The sequence below is a fragment of the Nipponia nippon genome, unplaced genomic scaffold, assembly GCF_047370975.1.
Source record: "Nipponia nippon isolate SJK-2023a ecotype South Korea unplaced genomic scaffold, ASM4737097v1 scaffold_10, whole genome shotgun sequence".
Lineage (NCBI taxonomy): Eukaryota > Metazoa > Chordata > Aves > Pelecaniformes > Threskiornithidae > Nipponia > Nipponia nippon.
Window position 1 is genome coordinate 15,693,297 of NW_028262291.1, and position 22,310 is coordinate 15,715,606.

Sequence of the window (22,310 nt, forward strand, 5' to 3'; positions counted from 1 at the left end):
CTATATTAAGCAGCTTTAAGCAATCTAACATATCTTTCACTGTAATACACTAGTACTTGCTAGCAAAAAGATCTGACAATCCCTTGCATCATCTGAAAAAAAAAAAAAAGGTCATTGGAGTACTCTCTGAAGGCAGGTTTTTAGAACCTGAAACTCTCATTCCTGGTCTGAAATAATTTGTCACTGTAGACTTTTAGGGTATGCCTCAGGGTCTGTCTCTGACCTTTAAAAACAGTCAGGAAAATAGATATAGGGCAACATGGAGCTCACCTGAAGCTCCAGTTATGACAGGCTGTCTAATAACTATTCAGTGGAAAAGAATAAGCTGTGCATAGGTAATGAAAAATATTTTCCCTTCTCAGTTATCAGGTATGACCCGCCACCCTCTCCTTATTTCTTCTCTGCGTACCCTTCCTTCTTCCTTTCTACCCTCTCCCCCTGCCCCATAAAAAGAAACCGAAGCTCAAACGAGACATTCTCATATGCTATAGACAGATACTCTTAGGCACTTACACATGTGCTCTCTTTATAGAAATAATCCTAAATTAGATATTTAAATTCAGATACAAAGTTGTTACAATGTATCTGGAACAAAAAACGATTCAGCATTAATGTTAGTAAAAGTGAGTTGCTTTTCCTCCCCATTTAAACAACTTGAGCACTACTTATAAGCAAGCTTTATTCATCCTTCTTTAAGCAGCACAAGCTGTTCCCATTACAAGGAATGCTATGACCTTCCCAACTCCTTACAATTGTATGCTACAAACACATTAGCACAGGGCACTTGTCCAGCATTTCCATTCTTTTAAATGAGTAGTGAAATACCATTTGGAAAAATATTTCTGATTTTGGTCACTAAGTCCCACACATTGTTCTTTCAACACTTCAAATGGGATCAGAAGCAAGAGTTGCTTGAATGACTGTATCCAGCAGCTAGCTAGGTAGGTACTAGCTAAACCAAAATATTTTAGTGAGTTTTAACATGCTAAAGTCACTTACAGTTCATCCCATTTAATCAAGTAGAAGAAGTTCTTGTATGTGCCAACCTTCTTGGACTGAACAGGTTTAAACAGATCTTTTCCATTATGGGTCAGAGAACAAATCAAGTAGTACTTTTCATAACTGGACAAGGAAAAGAAAGTAAATTAAACAAACAAGCAATCTATAAAAGGATGAACTTTACAATTAATAAATTACTCACTTTGATACCCAACCAGGAGAAATTCCATGCGCAGCAAATATCGTGAACTGGAGATGTTCTGTGGCAGTCCATGCTTCCTTAGTACTCTTAACATCTTTCGGAGAAATTGCTGCAGAACTGCTACATGAATTCATGTGGAGTTGCAGAAGAGCCTCAACTGCTCTTGTTAACTGGTCTAAACTCACTTTCAGAGTGTTTTCAGGCTGCAGTGAACCTAAATTATAATTTATCTTTAATGCGTATCTTCCTAAAACAGCCACCTGAAAGCAATTTTTAAATAAAATCGAAGAACTTTACTCACCAGATGAGCTCTTGCTAGTGTCACCACCACATTTTAAGGATACCTACACAGTAAAGTTAGAGCAAATTTCAGTACCAAGAAACCCATATTAATTTTCCATTGCTTTTAAGTATCTTGTACAGTAATTATGAAACATCTGAATTAGGCCTGTATTTGGGTTTATGTAACGCATCTTTTTACTGAGAGTTCCTCAAGAGTTAACTGACAGCGTAACAATTTCCGTATCATGCAGCAACTATCCACCAAGTTCAAAAGCTCATTTTTTTTCAAGTCACAACTATTTTGACTCCCTTTATGAACTCTTCAAAGACACAGTACATCAGAATATTGCTCAGGATACTCTAACTTCTCTGAGTAGAGATAAAACTCAGTAAGGGCTGTTATGGATGAAAGCAGAAGCTGTTAGCCCTATTACCCAGTAATTTAAGTCTGAACAGTTGTTTTGTTTGTGGCATTTGTTAAGGTATCTTTTGTAGGCAGAGTTAGTACAAATTTACTGAATAAAAAAAACATTAAACAACTGAGAAAACTGAACAGCAAGTACTGTCACTTTGTACTGTCTGCTGTGTTTGCTTCTTGGTCTGCTAAACTGGAAGTCTAAACATGAGGCAGTATTACAGTCTAGTCTCAACAAGGACACTGTTGAAGCCAAAAGGTGACAAGCAAATCATGGGAATTTACTCCCTTCTAATAAGGAAGGGTTTCATGCCAAATTCAACTTCTAGTAAAGCTAAAACTTTTAATGAAAACTAAGTTCGTGATTTAAAAACAAAAGTCAGTGAAATCCTAATACTTCAGAGAAAGTCTAGAGAAGTTTGCCACGACTGCTGCAGAAGAATGAAACCTCTCCTTACACTTTTAGTGTATTAATCGAGCATCTTGTCAACATTAAGTTTTAACTACCAAAAAAACTTCACATTCTTATAAAAAATATGTAGAAACTTGGGGGGAGGGAGAGGAAAATCACATTGTTTTCCCCTTTCACAAAAACTGCCGTACATTTCCACCACATTTGTCAAGTCGTCCAAGTACTTTTGGATGACAGGATGCCAAACTGTTGAAAGAGCACTATACGTGTAATTTCCTACTTGCAATCTACTCTTTTCTTTTACTTTTTGGACACTTCTTCCAACCACAAAACAACTACTTTAACAATATCTTACATAAGGTTTAGATGCAACTGGCTCCAATCTTTACAGCAATTTCATTTCTGAAAGCAATCCTATATGCCTTCATACACATTGGCTTAAACAATAATGTTCATCACAAGAGAATTGCAGGGTTTTACTGATAAAAAAGTACCTTTTTCAAATTCTATTGGAATAGCATTGGTTTTTTACACTGTAATCTAATTATTTCTACAGGTTTCTCCTATCAAAAAAGCAAAAATTGACAACTATATTTGGTCTGTGCATTTTGCAAGACTTCTGCTCAGTACTACAAATATATCATTGAACTGATGAAGCTAAAAGTGAATAGAACAGCACGTGAATCGCCACTCTAATAAGGCAGCAGGACAACAGAAATAGCACTACAAGACTATTTAGCTTTTTTATTTGCACACTTCTCCATTTAATGACTGTTTCTGAAAACATGACTTGAGGCCAATTCTGATAAAGTGAACTGTTCATTGTAAGGCAGTTTTAGCATCAAAATCTGTGCTATTTTAAAAGATTTTTATTTTTGTCCATGTGCTCAGGAATGCAGGAGCATGAACTGTTAGAGTTTTAAGATGCTATTGCTGTTCACATAAATACTGCACAGAAAATAGCTGATGTGAATTCCTCCTTTAAGCATAACTGCATTGATTTTAGAGGGTATGAGCTAGCCGTCAGTTTCCCCCGGTCAGATTTAGTAGCATCTACTGTAACACAAGCCTGTAGTTACAGAACCAGAAAACAGTATTCTAAAACTAGTTTTAAAAAAGTCACTACTTAGAACACAAAAAGATTCCAAGAGCAAGTGATTAATGCATTAACAGCAAAGAGATGTTAAAATAAATGGAAGATATCAGGTAGAATTAAAAAAACAAATAAACAAAAAAAAAACCCACAAAACCATAACCCTGACTGAACTGTTTCTGGAATTTGCAACCACCAAAGATTATGAAATAGTATTTATCACTGTTAAAAAGCATACCTCAGAATGCAATTTATAGTGTGAAAGTTTACCTCGGCATTTTTAGTCCGTGGAAGATTAACAGCCCTCCTTAGCTTCTTTACTGATTCCGTTATTGCGGGAGTCTCTACGCAATCCAACGTAGAACAGATTTTTCTGACAGTCTTAATTACGTGATCTACTGCTTTATGCTGGTTCTAGTGTATGAAAGAACAGATTGATCACAACTGTGAAACCCAGTATTGCTTTGATTTTTTTTTCCCCAGAAAGAATTACCAAGAAAATTTCATTATGAGATGCATATCTCAATTACATTAAACTGCAGTGTAACAATTTGATTAAACAAAAACCTCAGTATTGAAAACTTCCCTATAGCTCAGTTATCAACTCCAAAACCAAAGGAGTAGTACAGATTCTAGAATGGTGTCCCAGAAAACATTAGGAGGTTTCCAATGATTCTTCTATTAAGTTGTAGGCAGACAAGTATTTTCTAATGAGATATGAAGCTCAAATTCCCTCATGGCATATAAAAACAAAACTGTAGTTCAAAAAAGGATATTCAATTAGTGTGAGGAAGGAATGCTAAAGAAGCAGTGTTTCAATTTCAGCCCTCTTAAACATATAGCTTCAAGTTACGCTACAGTATAGCTTCCATAATGGAATTCTATCTTTTTTACTTCACTTTAATGTACTTTTGAAAGAGGTTTGTTGCTGCTTTTGCCTTACATATTATTTAATTTAAATGGTTCTTCCAGATGAAGCAATTGCAAACTGTCATCTTGGAGAAGGAAAGGAGGGGGAATTGCACACTTAACAGGAATCTCTTTTAAAAGGAATAGATCAGCTTCTTAGAGAATGAAAATGCTGGTAGGCTGCTTAAGACAAAGTTGAGATGCTCCTAATATTCCCTTCCTTCTTCTCTTCAAATAGAAGAAAAGCCACTTATTTTAAATCTAAATAATCTTGGGTTTCTTGGTTTTTGTTTTTTAATATAAGCAAAGTCTTCATCCAATTTTAAAGAACACATGTAGAAAATCAAAATATTTGCTTCAAAATAACTGTTTATTTTTTAGAGGCTTAACGTATAGGTTTCTTTCACAATCACTTATGAGCACTTACAACTAAGTAAGAGGGTTTAGTGTAATATCTTCTTGGAAAGATGTAAACTGATTCCCAACCCCCCCACCCCCAGACATATTCTCATGACCTTCCTACAAATGGTAGCTAAGAAGCCATTTGAATCAAAAAGTTTTGGGGCTGGGAGTTACGTGGCAACAATTAACTTTGTCCTGGTAAGAAAATAACCATAGAAGTCAGAAGACATTGTAAATATTTAAGCCATACGTTCAAAGCTAACACTTTGAAGATAACAGCTGTTTTGGCACATGACAAGCAAAACTCCCACTGCTATTTTCCTCACAGGCTCTCAAATTCATCTCAATAAAAAGACAATGGCTAACTTTTAAAGCGTCCAACTATGTGAAATCAAAGGCTAAAAGTTATTTACGGATTACTGCTCTGTTTCACTTTGATTAGCAAGCTTCAGCCACTGAATATGCACAGGAATTCACTTCAGGAAGTAAAAAATTTCAAATGCAACAACTGCTGATACTTGTACCTAATCATCATTACCTACAAGCTACATCTCCTATCCTCAAAAAGACTGTAGAAAGAGTAGAACATAAGTCTGAATTGAGATGTTTTGCATTCCTCACCTCAGCCTGTGAAACCACAGTTAAACAAGCAAGCTGAAGCAGCTGCAAGAGCAGCAACAAAAACACCACCGTATCAAGGAGCAGTAACATCTCATTCTTCTACAAAAAGATGGTGTTCAAAACTACCCTTGAGAACAGGGTGAATCACCATCAAGGGAATTAAATAACATTAAGGGAATATGTAAATAGTGGACATCAGCTTGTTCAGACCTGCATTCCTGGAGAAGCAAACATACATAGTGGAAATGAAAAGTATCGTAATTAAGTAATTCATTTCAAGACTGTTCTTACAGAAACTGTTTAAGAAACATAGTTATCTAACATTTAAGAATTTAAGTCTCCAAGTTACATTACTATCAGGAGTTAATCTAAGCTTCTCCTTTTAGAAATGAGTGAAGCAGGTCATCTTCAGCTAGCTTTTGCATTTGGGAAATTACTCCAAACGACTCCACGTGCAAGCTGTTTTAAGCTACCTGTCATACACTGAAATAGACAATGGTTTTGACAGTGTATTTTAAATTAACCCAGTAGTGCAGAATAAGATGTTATTACACTTTGCGTAAAACCTACTTGTATGTTTCAAACATGCTTCAGTTATAACTCCCGTTGTACACAACTATTACTGCTCACTTTTGTGTAGATTTTTATCTGTTACCAATATTCATGGCTGACAACAACTGATGTAGTCAGGATTGAGACATTTTCCCTATTCCCCTAAATTAATCCCTTCCAGCATTTTTGAAGAAAAGGTTATTTTGCAACCCAGGACTTGGAAGATACATTTCTAGTTGTGACAGGTAATAATCAGTTTGCAAGAAAAGCTAGGAAGAGAAGAGGAAAAGCAATCTAAAAATCCATGATTCCAAATTTACATTTGACAGCTTATTCAGATCTCAGTTTCCCCAAGAATACCTGCAAGTCTTTTTTCCAGCTATCTCACTAGTAAACTTTCTCATGCTACTTTTGGTTCAGCAGTAATTTACAATGCCCTTACCTCATTTTTAAGAGCTATGTTAACCTGCTTGTGATACACATCAAGAAGCTCTTCAATAGAAGACCTGCAAGAAATAGTAATTATTGAACACAAGTGCAAGAACATAACATAACTGTGGTCAGAAATTCGGCAGTGGGCTTGATTACTAAAATAACCACATAACATTACCTTATAATAGGTTCTCTGAAAGGCTTTTCTACTTTGTAGAGGTGTTTGGTTAGATGTATGGGTGTTCTGTCATCATCTTCCTGCAATAAAATATTAGATATTAAGTCCAGTTCTCACCTTTATATAATCTGTAATACTGTTTTAGAAGTTTCATTACTAACACCTGTAGAGTAGAAGGGGAACATATAAGATGATCTCTTCACAGGGGAAAAGAAATAACTAATTAACAGCCTACGAAAACATGTACACATTGAGACAGGGGGAAGAAGGAAGAAACAGCAATCGAGTGCCTGACTATGCAGATATGAAATATTCCTCCCTTACTCTTTGATGGTCTGATACATATCTAATTAAACTCAAAAACTGTTCTCAACTTTTATTTAACTCTGAAATTTCCTGCTTCTCTTTCAGGACTCAAGTTTAGTCCAAATGCTTGCATACTTTTTCCAGTTATAGTACTTGGTCTAATAAGAGAGAGTATCCATATTTGTATTATTTGCCTTGCAAAAATTCAGTATGCATTTCATTTCCTCTTAGTATAAGAGAATACAATTCCCAAGACCAAGCAGACATACTAATTTGTTAATCACACAAAAAGGTTACACCTCAGAACCATCAACTCTGATGCAAACTCCCAGCCTCTTGGAGATTTATATTGCTGCTGCAGTTTAGGAGGTACTTACTGTTCGTGCCAGATCTCTGCATATTACACTATGGGTCAAGAGCTGCAGTTTGATTTCTGTATCCCATTTCCGACAGTTCTGAATATATTCATGACTTCCTACGCAGTGCTTACTGTTAAACAAAAGAAAGCTATAGTTACACCAAAAATATGCAGTATTTTTCAAAAAACTCACATGGAATGTTTAAGGCAACCTGTTGGCTCATAATAAGGAAATGGTGAATGAACCTCCACGCCACACTTCTTGATCCGATTTTTACTTCTACAGAAGTTTTAGTAGACTATTACAGATACCTATGCTTTTGCTAAAGGTCTTAACTACTGTGGCTAACAATGAAACCAAATATTCTAACGCAGAAAACTAATGGGGATTTGTAAGCCATTAGTTTTGAAGAAAAATAAAAAAACCCAAACAAACCACAGATTATTTCAGATTATCAGAAATCATCAGGTTTTTTTCCTGGCTGCTGGGATTTGAAGAGCAGCTGAAAACTACATCCACCTACAGAAATGCTCTAGAAACCTGCATCTGAAAAAAACTGTTTGTGTTCAACACAACAGATGGCAGATTAGAACAGATTTCTAGGAAGCTGTTGAGAACCTACTTTGCTGTATCCCAGAGCAACTCTAAAGACTTCTGATCTTTGTGCAAAGCGTGACTCTTCTATGTTTTTAAGATTTCTGCTTTCATACATTTAGATGTTAAAGATATACTTTCCAGGAACTGTGCCATGGAAAAGCGTGAAGTTAAATATTAATGAAAAAGAGTTTGCTTACTTCTGTAAAACTTCTTCTTGGCCACAGACTTTCAGGATATAGCTCCCAATGTCCACTTCATTCAAGTCATCATGCACCCAGCAAAGTGCCTGCATTATTATAAGCTCAACAGGGGAACTCACTGTTTAAAGAAATTACATCTAAAAGTTAAATATAAATCTATAGCAAGTGATATTAACAATTGTTCACTCACAAATTGTAGTTATTTAATGAAATTTATTTTCATACTTCTAGGGAAGACTCTTATGCTTCTATGATCTCCTAAATTTCATAGTTTGAGATCTTAACTTTTTCCCCCTGCAAAGAAAGGCATCTTATAAAACCTACCTGTAGTTCAAGAAATCAATAAATCCTTTTTCAATTAGGATACAGTGTAGTCACTTGACCAAAAGTACAAAACCAGTCTGCAGTCTGTTTTCCAGGAGTTTTTATACGAGGATAGCCTTTTTTTTTTTTTTAAGTATAAATTCGCCTTATTTAGCAAGGACTTCAAATAGGTAAGTAATGCTAGAGCTGCTCAAAGTTTAAAAATCATTATCTGAAGAGTTGGAGATGGAACTTCTCTATTTGTTCCACTTTTGAGGAAGTGAATATCAGCTGTAGCAGAGGCAAATCCTACTGAAAGTCCATTTTTCTTTTTCCTTTCCATTTGTCTGGGGCAGTTTCCACATTATACAGATCAGATCTCAGTAAGTATCACCAAGCCTTTGCAAAAAGTAACTCTTAACTACCAGTACTTTCACATCATGCTCCAAATGCTTTTTGAAAACAGTCTTTCTCTTCCATCCAGCAACTACAGAGCAAAAGACAATCCCAGTCAAACCCAAAATCCATTCCCCCACAGCTACCAGCTGTCACTGACAAAACACACATAGGTGTTTTTACCACCACAAACGTTTTAAGTACAAAATGCTCTCTACCCCTTCCTACCTAGTTTCTGACCTTCTCCTTTAAATCATTTGCAAACAATATCACTAAGTGCCTCAAAATTCTGTAAAAAACACCGTATAAAAGAATTTATTTTTTCACCAGTACCTTCAGAGTGGTTTTCTGCCCCTCCAGGGACCTTCCTAATTTTCCCAAATCATCTTTTTATAGAATCATAGAATCATTAAGGTTGGAAAAAGACCCTTAAGATCATCAAGTCCAACCATTAACCTAGCACTGCCAAGTCCACCACTAAACCATGTCCCTAAGCACCATGTCTACCCGTCTTTTAAATAACTCCAGGGATGGGGACTCAACCACTTCCCTGGGCAGCCTGGTCCACTGCCTGACTGCCCTTTCAGTGAAGAAATTTTTCCTAATATCCAACCTAAACCTTTCCTGGCACAACTTGAGGCTATTTCCTCTAGTCCTATCGCTTGTTACTTGGGAGGAGAGACTGACTCCTACCTTGCTATAGCCTCCTTTCAGGTAGTTGTAGAGTGACAAGGTCTCCCCTCAGCCTCTTCTTCTCCAGGCTAAACAACCCCAGCTCCCTCAGCCGCTCCTCGTAAGACTTGTGCTCCAGACCCTTCACCAACTTTGTTGCCCTTCTTTGGACATGCTCCAGCATCTCAATGTCCTTCTTGTAGTGAGGGGCCCAAAACTGAACATAGTACTCGAGGTGCGGCCTCACCAGTGCCAAGTACAGGGGTGCTATTGCCTCCCTGGTCCTGCTGGCCACACTATTCCTGATACAAGCCAGGATGCTATTGGCCTTCTTGGCCACCTGGGCACACTGCTGGCTCATATTCAGCAGGCTGTTGACCAACACCCCCAGGTTGTTTTCTGCTGGGCAGCTTTCCAGCCACTCTTCCCCAAGCCTGTAGCATTGCATGGGGTTGCTGTGACCCAAGTGCAGGACCTGGTACTTAGCCTTGTTGAACCTCACACAGCTGGCCTTGACCCATCGATCCAGCCTGTGCAGATCCCTCTGTAGAGCCTTTCTACTCTCCAGCAGATCAACACTCCTGCCCAACTTGGTGTGGTCTGCAAACTTACTGAGGGTGCACTTGATCCCCTCGTCCAGATCATTGATAAAGGCATTAAACAGGACTGGCCCCAGTACTGAGCTCTGGGGAACACCACTTGTGACCGGCCGCCAACTGGATTTCACTCCATTTACCACCACTCTTTGGGCCCGTCCACCCAGCCAGTTTTTTACACAGTGAAATGTACACCCATCCAAGCCATGAGCAGCCAGTTTCTCCAGGAGAATGCTGTGGGAAACAGTGTCTGTCACTAAAGTGCAGGTAGACAACATCCACAGCCTTTCCCTCATCCACTAAGCAGGTCACCTTGTCATAGAAGGAGGTCAGGTTAGTCAAGCAGGACCTGCCTTTCATAAACCCATGCTGACGGGGCCTGATCCCCTGGTTGTCCTGTACGTGCTGTGTGATGGCACTCAGGATTTTTTTTTAAAGAAAATTTTAAATAAAGAAACTTTTTTTAAAAGAAAGAAATGTTACTACTATAGTGGATACAGAGAGGTAATGCCACAACAGTATTTTCCACAAGACAATGCAAGTGCTTCATCTCATTAACAGATGACTAATTATTATGAGCATAGAGGTATCTGATAGGATATGAAGAATGAGATTGTGGAATTCAAGAACAAGGAATGATAAGAAGTATGAATTCAGAAACACTGTTTAACTCATTATTAAGACTATTTAACTTACTATTCATTATTAAGAGTGAAATTAAGTGTGAAACTGCTGTACTGCCTTCAGCAGAGAATATGGTAGCTGACAGAGAAAAAAGATGCAGTAACAGTTTATGGGCTATAGTCACAGGCTGCATTGGTGAAGGTCTGCCAGTCCTGCAAAGCCTAGCAGAGTAATGCAAAAATAATGTTACCACCTTGTTCCCCACCCTCCGTCTTATTGAAAGACATGAATTTCTTGCTGACACGCAATGACTGCTCAGGTAGACTTGTATTTCCATGTAAAGTCTGATAAACAAATGCAAAATGAATAGGTATACCCAAATAAGCTCTAAAGTTCATTTCTTTCCCTCCTGGGTCCTTTCTACACGTTGTGTTGTCAAAACACTGAAAGGCTGCAGTTCCTTCTGAGCAGGACTGAAAGCCATACTGAAGTAGTTCTAGCATTAGGATGCTAAGGTATGCAACAATTTGACCAAGAACAGAAGGAATTAAAGGAAGATAATAACTTTAAATATGCCAATTACTACTCATGTATGAGCTACGGATATCTATCTTTCACTAGCTATGGAAGACAAGTAGTTTAACTGTGATTAGTTTCAGCATCAGAAAAAGAGAGCAGACAGTGCAAAGAATAAGATATGTGGGGCTAGAATTCAAAACACATTCCAAGGTATTCACAAAACTTCTAGAAATAAAGGGCTGAAGCCTTAACATTTCAGTTACGCTACCAAAGCCTTTTGTAGGAAAGGATTAAGGCTGTAATATTAGGAAAGCATAATCTTAAGGATTAAGAGCAAAAACCCTTCCTAGGCCACACTTACAGTCCGCCTCATTTCTTAACAAAAGAGTATTAAATCAGAGCAGAATAACTATAAGGCCCAGCAAATTAATACAGAATGAAAACACTTAGGCATTGAGAGCTTGTTTTCCAATAGAGCAGCTAGTTTAAGTGAGTAAATAGAGCAACTTCATATCTTTTAAGAACAACCAGCTCTAAAGCACCTACGAGGTTACAGATAGAGAACCAAATGATAAAAAAAACCACCACAGCACAGATCCACTACGAGGTGACAGGGTCTGGGAATGGGAACCCTCACATGGGCTAAGAGACTACAGCAGTGTAGAGGCTAAAAACTAAGTTGCTCCTGAGATAATTTATTATCAGTTATCACTAAGAACTGCCAGAAGTTGACAGCATCCAGAGTTACAGTCTTTAATACAAACATGCTGTACAGTCTTGACTGCACAGAGAATATGAATTTATGTACAAGAACAAGGCAAACCTAGAAGTTCCACCCCAAACTAATATTTCTGGTTACCCACAAAACTGGACCAGATAGTTGTGGCACATCGCAACAGTATTATTTTAGCGTTTGTGTTCATAAGCATATATTGAAGTCAAGTAATAAATAATTTCAGTGTTTTTTCTTATTTTCCAAAAGCAATTTGTCTGAATTTTTCGATAGCCTGCAAGAGTTTATTTAAACACATGTTACAGTGTTGAAACAAAAAATTAAATTAAAAGTTAAGAATCTCAGTCCTGGTATCGTCATCCCCTCAATTACCATAAAGTAGGTCAAACTCTTGAAAAACTGTTTTAACATTCCCAGCCGTGGATAGAATAGTGCTTCTGGTTTGCTTGGCTTTCCTTTTAAAAAAAAAAAGTTTCCCTTTTTTCAGCTTCTAAATATTTTCTGATAGAGGCACTGACCCAGAATTAAGTTCTTGCTTCACTTTCCTTTTCCATGTTCCCCACAAGCAATCCACGCACCTGAGGCCCAGGGATTACAAAAACCGAAAGCCGTTGGCCTAGACTGAGTGTACAGCCTTAACCCACCGTTCTAAGACTTATAAGCAAACACCAATTTAAAAAGCAGAAACATACCATCACATGTAAAAGTTACTGGCTGCTGGAATTCTTCGATTTCTATGGAAACCTTGATACTGGCAATCTCCCCACTTATATTTCTTTGCAGCATGACTGGACTCAGCACAAAGCCTGGATTTGTTTGCTGATTAGCCCAAGGAAACTTGGTCCTCAATCTGAAAGTAGAGAAGGTTTATGAAACATTGCAATGGATAAGTCTAAGACTAAAGCAAAATAACATGGTAATAACCACAAGCCAGAACAGTAAAGACTACCTTTTGCTCGTTACCTAAATCGTGTGTACAAAACACCATTTAATTTTTCTACTCTCAACAGAACACCGCCCACAATAATTATACAAGTAGTAGTTAGACAGGAAAAAACCTAGCTTGTAATTAGGCAGGTTTTCCATATAGCTTAAAATACTTAATACGTCCATGCTTATAGGACATATCCAGCTTCTGTAGAACCTAAGCTCTAAAACAGTTTTTAAAAAAGCTAATCCATGGCATTTGCTAAAAATTAGTTTTAAAAAGGGTTATTTCTTCTACGTACTGAACTTAGATGCTATGCAGAAGGTAGTTATTCCAAGTTGTGGAAGTTAAGAAAGAGGCCTAAATTAAGGGAAGGGCTTTTCTTTAGGACAGAAACAGTATAAAACATTCACCTAGTAATAAATAGACAGTACTTTGATAGCTGTTTTTTATTTTCTGCTATTTAACATAGATAAAATAATTTAACCATAACCTTCTGCCAACATTAAAGTAGTATTACAGGAGGTTAAGAACAGAACTCATCTATAATGGTCAACTATTTCATCATCTTGATTCCTGACAACAGCATGAATGGGAAAAAAAAGGAATCCCTCTAGCAAGAGTTGTTCAGTCAAAAGTCTATCAGCATTTTAAGCACTGGGTCTTGAAAGAAAGGGCAACAATTAGATTTAACTAGAAACTGTTGCAACAAGCCTATTTTATGTGACCTTTGTCTTAATGTTTTCATCAGTAAGCTTCACAGGTATATGACTTCTCACTGGTTTTATGGAGTTTGCTTTTCATTTCATAAACATTCCTGTTTTAAAAAGTAGCTGTTACCCTTGAGATTCAAAGATCTCTATTTCCCCCATTAGTTCTTGGATTTTGATCTTGAGAGGAAAAAAGGCAAGATTCCTAGTTTGTCTGCTCTAGGAAGAGAGCAAAAAAAAAAAAATAAACCCTCTTTAAATCGTGGTAGTAAGCAAAAACAAAATATAAGGAGCATTCTGGGTTATCAAGTCCCATCTTCTCTGGTATGACCTTTAAGAAACTTCACCACCTGATCAAAGCAGGAACAAGTTTGAAGGTTTTATTTGTTACAGATTTCTAGTTGTGGAAGCAGAAATTAGAGCATTTAAGGGTTAGAAAGCCATGGAGTGACAAGATTTAGTGAGGTTCATCAACTAAGAAAAAATGACTTCTTTCAAAAGAAATTGTATTAAAAATATATAGAAGGAGATACAGATATATGGAAACACAGAAAAATAGTTTGAAGATAAAAAGGTATTATAAAACCAAGGAAAAAAGTGAGGGGAAAGTCACAGGACCAAAAGAATAAAGAGGAGATATGATAATTCAAAAACCTTAGTACTGAACACCCTAACAATTCTGTTGCATTCTTGAAAAAACAAGACAAAACCAGGAAAAACTGGGATAAGAAAAGGGAAAAGGACACATACTGAAATCTGCCCATCAAGCAAAAAATGTACGACTGGCCCTATCAACCTAACTGAAAATGAGTTTTTTAGCTTTTTTTTTCTTCAGAAAGCTGATCTGTGTTCAGTAATTTCTTACTTCGTAACTGCTTGAGAAAAAGCTGACAGTTCTTGATTCTGCCCTTCAATTTCTTGGAGAAGCACGTTTTCTGTCAGCATGCCAGTGGTCCCATTGTCTTTCTGCAACTCAAAGATAATACAGTGTTTAAATAGCTGCAAACACATTCCTATAGCCAGCAAAGCCATGTGTAGATGATAGATTTTCCGGAGTCTGAGGTTTACTATTAGTTTTATGTCTACTTCTATAAGGAGAAAAATGTGTATCGTTACGTTGAGTTGAAAAGTAAAGATTCACTGGACCAGTGACTCCTTCACCAAAGGTAATTCATTTGACAGCATCATTATCAGTTAAGATAAAGTTGCAAGCATAACAGTTCCTGAGCTCTCAGCATTGACCTGTTGCATTAGAATTTGGCTAGATTTCACTGAACCAGAGGAGGAAGACAGACAAATGTTTTTTCCTCCACTTCTGCAATTCAGCCTTCCGTATAGTCCCAGAAAGAACCATTACACATCAGTTCTGCCCATGACTACCTTTTCCTACAAAGCAGGAAAAGATAAATTTTACACTGGAAGGAAGTAGCATTCAGAACACTAAACTCGGAACTAATCTTGTGGTATCAGATTACTGCCGTTTTAATCCCTTATGCCATATGCACCCGCCAGCTCCCAAAAACATAAACCACAATCTTTGAAGTATCCAATCTAAAAAACAATTGCTAAAAAAGAGAACTGCGGTTTCAAACAACAAAATCTAATAAACTTGAAAAAAAAAAATCACAAACAAAACTGCAGCAGTTTTTAATCCACATCTGTTTCTGATCCGATTCACAATGCAGCCATACAAATGCCAGTGTAAGCAAACAGCAGAGACCAGCTGGAACAACCAGTGGGGTTGAGGTGCAACTCAACCGTCTGTAGTCTGACAGCCCCCACCAGCCTGCAGCACTCATGAAACTCCAGCCAGATACGCCCTGGAATAAGGTGATCTTGAAGAGTTTGCTCATGTCCAACTTAGGGTCATTGTGCATGGAGGATAAAGCCTTCTGACCAGTTACATTTTACATCCAGAGCTTCTACCATGCTTATAGAAACATTTAATCCACCCAGAAGTCCAGGAAAAAAAAGCAGACTGCACTAGTTTTTCTGAAATTATCACAATTTATTCATACTTCAAATAGTGAATAGCTACTTAACTAGTATGCGGGTTATTTATTATTAGCTGACAAAGTTAGCTGAGCATCTAATTTCATTAGAGCATATTAGACAATATCGTTAAATTAGACTGTCTCAGAAAGGGGGTCAAATCTGTAATATGCAGAGCTAGGGACTGTCAGGTCTTTTCCTTTTAGAACTTTTTTTTGCTCAAATTAACTTGTTTAAGAAGTATAGCATGAACTTAGAAGGGATAATATACGCAACCCATAATTGCCACTTTAATTGCAGTTAAACCTAGTTGTTTCAGCTAAAATATTGGTTTCATGAACACCAACCAGTTCAAAAGGATAAATTCTATATAATTGGGGATTAGCCGTACCATGGGAAGCAATTAGAGCAGGAAGCTGTAAAGCCACAAAACCTGCAATGAGATTCAGGAGCATGTATAATACCTTAAATTTAATAAGATTCTTCCATCCTAATATCTCAGACAAGTTCTATCACATAAAAATACTTCCAGGCAACTGCACAAGACCTGCTGACAGACCTGTGCAATTGTATCTAGTGCAGGTATTCTTCAAGCAATTACACAATAACAAAACAAAAAATCATACAAGGAACCAGGAAGTTAACATACCAAGCGAAAGGTGAACACCTCTGATAAAATTCAACTAACTGCTGGTCAGCTCTCAACACAATACTCAATCATTTCAAATCAGGAAGCTGGCTATACAAATGTTAAATCTTCTCTATTTAAGAACACTTTTTAAAGAAGTTAAGTAATACTACAAATAAGTACTCAAAGCACTTTGCAACTCTAGTGAGAGTATAAAAGCAATACACAAGGGGATTATTTAAAATAAAGTCATACCAGTGATGCAACATTGCCACTTTATGCCACTATGTGACACTTTTGAATTATTTACAGCAAAATTTGCAGCTTATTCTGCTGTTAAATTCAAAGAAGTTTAGGGAACGAGGTATTTCTACACGTGCAAGCTTACCCAGGGTAAACAACAAATTCTAATGTAACAAAGGAAAAAAAAAAAAAAGGTTTATTTGGTTACCCATAGTTGACCTCACAGTCACATTTGGCTATGGAGAGAAACCTAATGTTATTTCAAATATGTATTGCTGGAAATTACCTCCTGATGGAAAATTAAGAACATTAAATACCTCCCTGCCTATGTAGTTGAATTTCAATACTAGTTTTTGATCACTTTTTGGAAGATAATTTCAGGAGGACAAGCTTTGAAACTAAGAAATCCATTTAAAATCCACTGGACTCAGATGATTAGGGTTTTGAGCAACAAGTAGGATTTGAATTTCTTTAACTTCCAGATGAGCAAATCTAGGAGGTGCAAAAGCTATCAGTCAAACAGGAAAGAACTTGTAAGAAAGGACTTCAGGCCAAACTAGATAAGTAGTTCCTATCAGCACAGCCTGCAAAAATAGAAGTGGTCTGCAAATACAATTACTCTTAACACTAAAAAACAACCCAAAACCCAGTAAATTACCAAAAGTCAAGTTAAATTAACTCCCATGAGTATATCAAGCCACAAGACTCTTCAGCCCTGTGGAGAGGAAAGGTAGAGAAGAAAACACCTAAAATAGGACAAAATAATCATTTTCCTTCTGCTTTCAGAAAGGAGAGTGACAAACACTGAAGTATTTAAAGGGCAATACTGAATATGTAGAGACTTCATCAAATATGAAGCAAAACTCAAAGCAATCTATTGATGTGAGGGATTAAATATAATATGAATCAAAATATATGACTAGAAAATTTTACTAATAGTTTTGTTTAAAGGGGCAGTGAGACTATGAGTTATTCAGGGGAAAAAATGATCCAGACTTAGTTAGGATGCAAGACTTCAGGATATACTTTGAAGGAAATGTGTACCTGGAGGTAAATGGGATAAAATGCAAGATAACTGCCAAAAATACAGGCTAAATAATTCAGCTTCCTACTATACCAGAAGGAAAATTATTTAAACTAGAAAAAAATGTAGCAGCACAGGATGGGCAAAAGATAAAGCAAAAGCCACAGGTTATGTTGAAAGGATATCTGTTTGAGAGACTCGTCTTTAGATGCATTTATTATCTTCTTCAGTAACTCAGCACAAGCAGCAGAAACACCCCTGCTGATAATTTACAGTCTTGTATCATCAGCTAACTTTATAATACAGGCTAGAACTGGAGCGTTATGCCACAACTAGTTACCCACAGACTGGAGGAACACAAGTAGAAAGTAAATCTCAAACGTTCAACTGGGCATTCACTGCAGGAGTCTGCTATAAACTACGAATTTGTTTGAAAAAGATGGTGGCTTAAGAAAATCAGATATATTAATTGACTACAGGATCGATATGTGCTGTTGTGATGCCATCGTGAATAAAGCAAATGCAATAAAAGTGTATTAAGCAGGATGCCCCTACCTGTAACGAGGGTTTATTCATGCCACTGTACAAGGCACTGTAATGGTACACTGTGCTCTCACATAGAGAACTAAAATTCTCATAAACCATCTTCAAAACAAAAAAAAGTGACAGGAAAGAGAAGCTATCACACAGAGCTTGCAATGAAAGCTGACAGAAAGTCACTGTCTCTTATAACATGTTGAGGTAAACATCAAAAAGGTTCTTTATCTTAAATACCTGCTGTTCCACCCTGTTAAGAGGAACATTTGCCAAGAGCAAATGCATTTGCATTTGAATATGAATATTTGCATTTGCATATGAATGCATTTCTGCTGAAAATCAGATGACTGATGAGGACAGTGAGGGCCTGGAACAGCCTTTAAATCAAAAGTAGCAGGAGGAAAAGACCGCATGTAAAGGCAGAGTTTGAGCATTTTATGAATCAGTTAACACGTGATCTGCAAATAGCATGGGATTGGACCCAATGAACAGGAAAAACACTTTTAAATCCTGCACTCTTGAAAAAACCCTGGAATTTATAAAAACAGATTTCATTCAGCAAAGTCAAATACTACCTTTCTACAGACAACAACTCAGAAACACTGATCCAATACAGTCTAGCTATTCCAGTCAATGGTTACATTACGACCAACCAAACATCACTGGAAAACTTACATCACTAGATAAAACGATAAACTTAAGAAGCAAACTGCTGTAGAGCCCAAATTTACATGCCCCTCTAAACAGTAGGAAATAACTGAGTTCACATATCACAGCTCAACAGTGAGTGGAAAAAAAATAAAATTAAGTTAGACCCAAGATCTTCACACATGTAATGTTAAAAATGCAATCCCTTAAAAACAGAGGTAAAGGGTTTTTTTTTTTTATTTAGGGTTTTTTTTGATCCTTCTCCACTGGCCTTCTATTAAACTTTTGCCAGAATACTGACAACTAGCCCAGAAAAACAGGAAATCCTTCAAATGAGGGGCCAAAAATTTTACTTCAATGGAAATTTAGCCCTTTAAGCCAAGGTCTAGTAAATACTCATTTTTCTGAGAAAAAAAAACCTCCCCCAGTTTGGGGGAAAGGGAAGAGTTAAGGAACCATTTGGAAAAAAACCTTGACTGATAACAGTTGTTTTTTATGGCATGGCCCTAGCCTATTAAAAACACCTAGAAAGACAATACATAAGATTCAAAACAGCTGCAATCCAAAGTCTCCAAGGCAAACAAATCTTTTACTCCCCCACCTCTAACCAGTTTCTACAAATACAATTTTTCCTGCCATTTCCTTGCCAGGGTGTTGACTTTTCCACTGAAGACTTCTCCTTCAGTCTTTGTACTCTCTCTACCAAAAAATAAAAATGCAGAAGTATTCATATTCACTTTCTACTAAGGTGACTAATATTTTAAAACATAATGTCTTGTTTTATAATGGAATTATCACAGAAAGAATTTTAAAAGATAGGAAAAGTTACATAATCTATAGCCATTTACTGGACTTGGGAAAGAGTAGGATGCACTTATGGGGGCATAATTAACCAAGCGAGATTGCTACAGTATTGACCATCTGCTCTACAGTTTAGTTTTGATACAAGCTGCATGTACCCAATGTCCAAAAGAATAAGTGTCATAACTAAAGCCTCTGTTGACATTTTTGCCTTGAAATTTTGATGAAAGTGATCCTGATCCTAGAGCAGAAGTCACCCTTTTGCCCTGCCTGATGGAAGTAACATCACACAAAGACGGTCTTCCTTCTTCCAGAACAGTACAGGGTTTCTGACCCAACAGGCATCCCACCTTCCAGGACAGTATAACCAAAAGGTTTGGTTACAATCTCTCGAGCATTCCTGCACAGAAAGAAAGATTTCTACCTATGAAAGGGAATTATAGTGGTCCTGTGAAACACTGCACGTGATACTGGGAGAGCAGAAAAGAGTTTTGACTATGCCATCTTTCTATTCTACCTTTTTTTTTTAAAAAAAAAAAAGCCAACAGGTTCAAATACAAGGCAAAAAAAAGATTTTTTTCAAAATCTGAGATAAAGGCTGCTCAGATAATGCCTTCAGTGTCTAACTCACCGTCTTTTTATGTTGTAGTACCCTGTGAATTGCTCATTAATTCAAATATTTATCAATATGATTTAAATACTTCATTGTTCTGAAGATTATTTCCATTTCTTTTTGTAGTCTGTTGAAAAACAGCAGTTTCCTCAGTAAATGTGGAAAGATTACACAAGGCCAGAGTTACTTTGGGATTTAGTTCAGTAGCAATGTTCAATTTTCTGAATATCACTAATACATACATATGGCAGTAACATCACATTATTGGGACTCTGCTCAAGACAAGTAAAATTTAACAAACAAATCCAGACCTTAAAGTGTCTTTAAATACTGTGATTAATCTTTACTATTATACTGCAATTTAAAAACACTGATTTACATACCTGTGATGTTTGGCCCTGTAACTTTGCAAGTTGAGTTGTTCGCATGTTTAAGGACTGGCTCCTTGTAACTGTTGCTCCAGAAGATTTCCCATTAACTTTTCTTTCCAGATGACAAGATACTAACAGCTTTTCTTCTAACAGCACAGCATCCCACGGATCTTCAGCAGTCATACTTGAAGCTCTCTCTCCATCATTCTCTGCCTTATTTAAAGTCTCCATGCTATCCACTTTTGGTTTACTTAGGGGATCCAAATCTAACCAATCAAATTTACTAACATCCCTGCAGCTTTCTGAGGCTGGTAGGTTAGAAACTGCAGACTTTATAGCAGTCATTTCGAGGTCCGTGCTTGACTTCCCATTTTTCAGAAATTCTGAGGTGCTTGCAATTTTGTCAAATACTTTTGCCATTTCTGGTGTAAGTACTGGAGGATATATAGGTAGACTTCCTTGTGGATGGAAAGGTGTAGTAGCTGCCACTGGGTATGAAATGTATTGCGACTGTCTTGGAAGACCAAGATAAATAGGTTCTCTAGAGTAATAGGACATATTTGGATGGAATCCATTTTGAAATACACCAGTTTGTTTTGTGTAAGAAGTTGAGGGGTAAATAGGAGGTAAAGTGCATGTCACAGGTGCTGGTATCCCAGGCGTCCACTGTCTTCTCTGACCCGTAGGCCCAAGATAAAATTGCGAAGACACAGATGGGCTCAAAATAGGATTCACTGGTAACGTAGGTACTTTACTAGATTCAAAACTGTCATCCAGCAGCAGTTTCTCTAGTTCAGCATGAGTAAGCTTCTTTATGTCAATGGTACTTAGTTTATCTTCCATGCTCTTGGCATCAGACTCTGGAAACACCATGAGATCATGGTCCTGTTTGTTATGAGTCTGTACTTTTTGTCTGGTGCTGCTTAAAGAATGAAAAGTTTGTTTATTACCAGCTATACCTCTTTCTTTCTGCATCTTAGCTAATGCCTCAGCTTCCATCTGCAACGCCTCCTCTTTGTCCACATCTTTTGACCTGGCAGCTGCCAAAGAAGGTGAGGAACGCTGTTTAAATCCATTGCTACTGGATATCTGGGCCATACCGCAAGAGCAGATGTCCATTTAAAGAAGGAACACTTCCCTTGTACTGGCTGTCCACCCTTGGCTTCCGAATAGATTTAGCAGATCTGAAAATGAAATGAAACATTAGAAATACATAAAAAAAATCATACATGGAGAACCACTAAGTCATACATCACCAACTGACAAGGTTGCACGTCTTTCAGAAACCCAGGACAAAATTTTAAAGAGACCTTTTTTTTTTTTTTGGGGAGTCAAACTTAAAAAGAGAAGCCACAATTAAATTCACAGCCTTTGAATTATGTGAGACCCATTTATTTTTTTTACTAGTACTTACCAGTAGGTACAGTACTGGTTTGTTTTTGCACCACTAAACCTAAAACACAGAAAAGCTACATTCAGGTACCTAACTGTTTTCAGATTTGAGTAATTCTGCACACTTAGCCAGGTTCAATCTCAGAAGTAGAAAACATTCTAAAGACTATACAAATATCTAGCGTTGATAAAGCACATTATCAAGAGGACCTCCAGTTTACTTCACTATATTAAAAAAAGATAGACCTATCAAACTGCTGTACTGTGATTATGATGGTCATAATGATGCTGAAGGACCTCCCTTCCTTTGGAAAATACTTTATTCTCTTAAGAGAAATAATGCTTATGAAATGCTATTTCTTGGATAAGCAAAGTAAGTGATTTAAGTATAGCTGCTCATTAAGTAATCACTTTAACAGGCCCTTAAAGGAAGTGTCATTCACTACTATGTAAGGGAAGAAGCTCTGAAAGGTTACTTTTGCTTAAGGCCACCACCAAGAAAATGACATCTTACATTTCTCCAATTCCAATCTTGTGCTCAGTACTATTATACAACTTCCCATATTCACCATGATATCTGTGTCTCATTATTAAAATAAACTTACAAGAGATTACCACAAG

At 37.1% G+C, this 22,310-nt stretch overlaps 1 protein-coding gene across 11 annotated transcripts in view; it reads right to left on the reverse strand.

Annotated features, from left to right (window-relative positions):
• Nucleotides 1-22,310, reverse strand: part of PIK3C2A (phosphatidylinositol-4-phosphate 3-kinase catalytic subunit type 2 alpha) — a 77,755-nt gene that overhangs the window by 22,558 nt on the left and 32,887 nt on the right. For 10 of the 11 annotated variants that reach the window (XM_087745654.1, XM_087745649.1, XM_087745648.1 and 7 more), the window contains 11 exons: nucleotides 20,310-21,481; nucleotides 14,306-14,412; nucleotides 12,495-12,652; nucleotides 7,957-8,077; nucleotides 7,181-7,292; nucleotides 6,498-6,577; nucleotides 6,330-6,393; nucleotides 3,674-3,817; nucleotides 1,503-1,545; nucleotides 1,202-1,415; nucleotides 1,000-1,122 (listed from right to left, as the gene is read on the reverse strand). In XM_087745654.1, coding sequence (XP_087601780.1) covers nucleotides 1,000-1,122; nucleotides 1,202-1,415; nucleotides 1,503-1,545; nucleotides 3,674-3,817; nucleotides 6,330-6,393; nucleotides 6,498-6,577; nucleotides 7,181-7,292; nucleotides 7,957-8,077; nucleotides 12,495-12,652; nucleotides 14,306-14,412; nucleotides 20,310-21,416 — 2,273 coding nt within the window. In that variant the 5' untranslated portion in view covers nucleotides 21,417-21,481. The remainder of the gene's footprint in view (nucleotides 1-999; nucleotides 1,123-1,201; nucleotides 1,416-1,502; nucleotides 1,546-3,673; nucleotides 3,818-6,329; nucleotides 6,394-6,497; nucleotides 6,578-7,180; nucleotides 7,293-7,956; nucleotides 8,078-12,494; nucleotides 12,653-14,305; nucleotides 14,413-20,309; nucleotides 21,482-22,310) is intronic. The other variant, XM_087745659.1, reaches the window with a different exon arrangement.